The 722-nt window shown below is 38.8% G+C and overlaps 1 protein-coding gene across 1 annotated transcript in view; it reads left to right on the forward strand.

Annotated features, from left to right (window-relative positions):
- The window catches only part of Calhm6 (calcium homeostasis modulator family member 6), a 5,625-nt gene extending 4,903 nt beyond the window's left edge, over window positions 1-722 (forward strand). Inside the window, exon 2 of the mRNA XM_050138003.1 lies at window positions 115-722. Coding sequence (XP_049993960.1) covers window positions 115-543 — 429 coding nt within the window. The 3' untranslated portion in view covers window positions 544-722. The remainder of the gene's footprint in view (window positions 1-114) is intronic.

The raw sequence follows: 722 nt of genomic DNA on the forward strand, positions 1-722 counted from the left end.
AAGAGCTTAAGACACGACTTGGGAGCTAGTGACTAGTTTAGACTTTATCCCAGGCTTTTTAATTTTTCTAATGTCAAAGGTGACTAAATTGCTATCCTGTTGTGTTTTCTGTAGGTGATAGGCTGGATTCTAATAGCGGTCATCATCATCGTATTTCTGGTTGTGACGTCTATCATCCGATGCTGTTCTCCAATTAGTTTTCTGCACCTAAAATTCTGGGAAATATATTCTCAGAAGGAGGAGCAGATTCTTCAAAGTCAAGCTACAGAGCATGCGACCCAGTTGGCAAATGAGAATGTTAAGTGTTTCTTTGAATGCAGGAATCCGAAGGATTGCTACACCCCAAGCAGTAAAGCCTGGGAGGAAATCTCGGGGCTGTACACTTTTAATCCCGAAAAACCGTTCTATAGCCTGCTGCACAAGTACGTTAATAGAAAGGAGATGGAGATGACTGATCTTCTCTGCTCTATGGAAGGAGGTAGAGTGGTCCCTGCCCTTAGCTTTGTAGATGCCTCTGGCATGGCCAACACTAATGGGATGTGATCTTACAAATGAACAGGAAAAAAATTATTTTGAATTCTTGCTTCATATAAAAAATACACGTTAGTATGTTTTATGACTGCTTGCTTTCTTCCAAATTGTGAGACTTTTAGATCTGAAATTGTAACATAATGTTTAGCCTTTTTCTTTTATTAATTGTTAAAAAAAAGCTGAAGGAAAAT

Source organism: Alexandromys fortis, unplaced genomic scaffold (genome assembly GCF_014885135.2).
Source record: "Alexandromys fortis isolate MF-2015 unplaced genomic scaffold, M_Fortis_MF-2015_v1.1 scaffold_14, whole genome shotgun sequence".
NCBI lineage: Eukaryota > Metazoa > Chordata > Mammalia > Rodentia > Cricetidae > Alexandromys > Alexandromys fortis.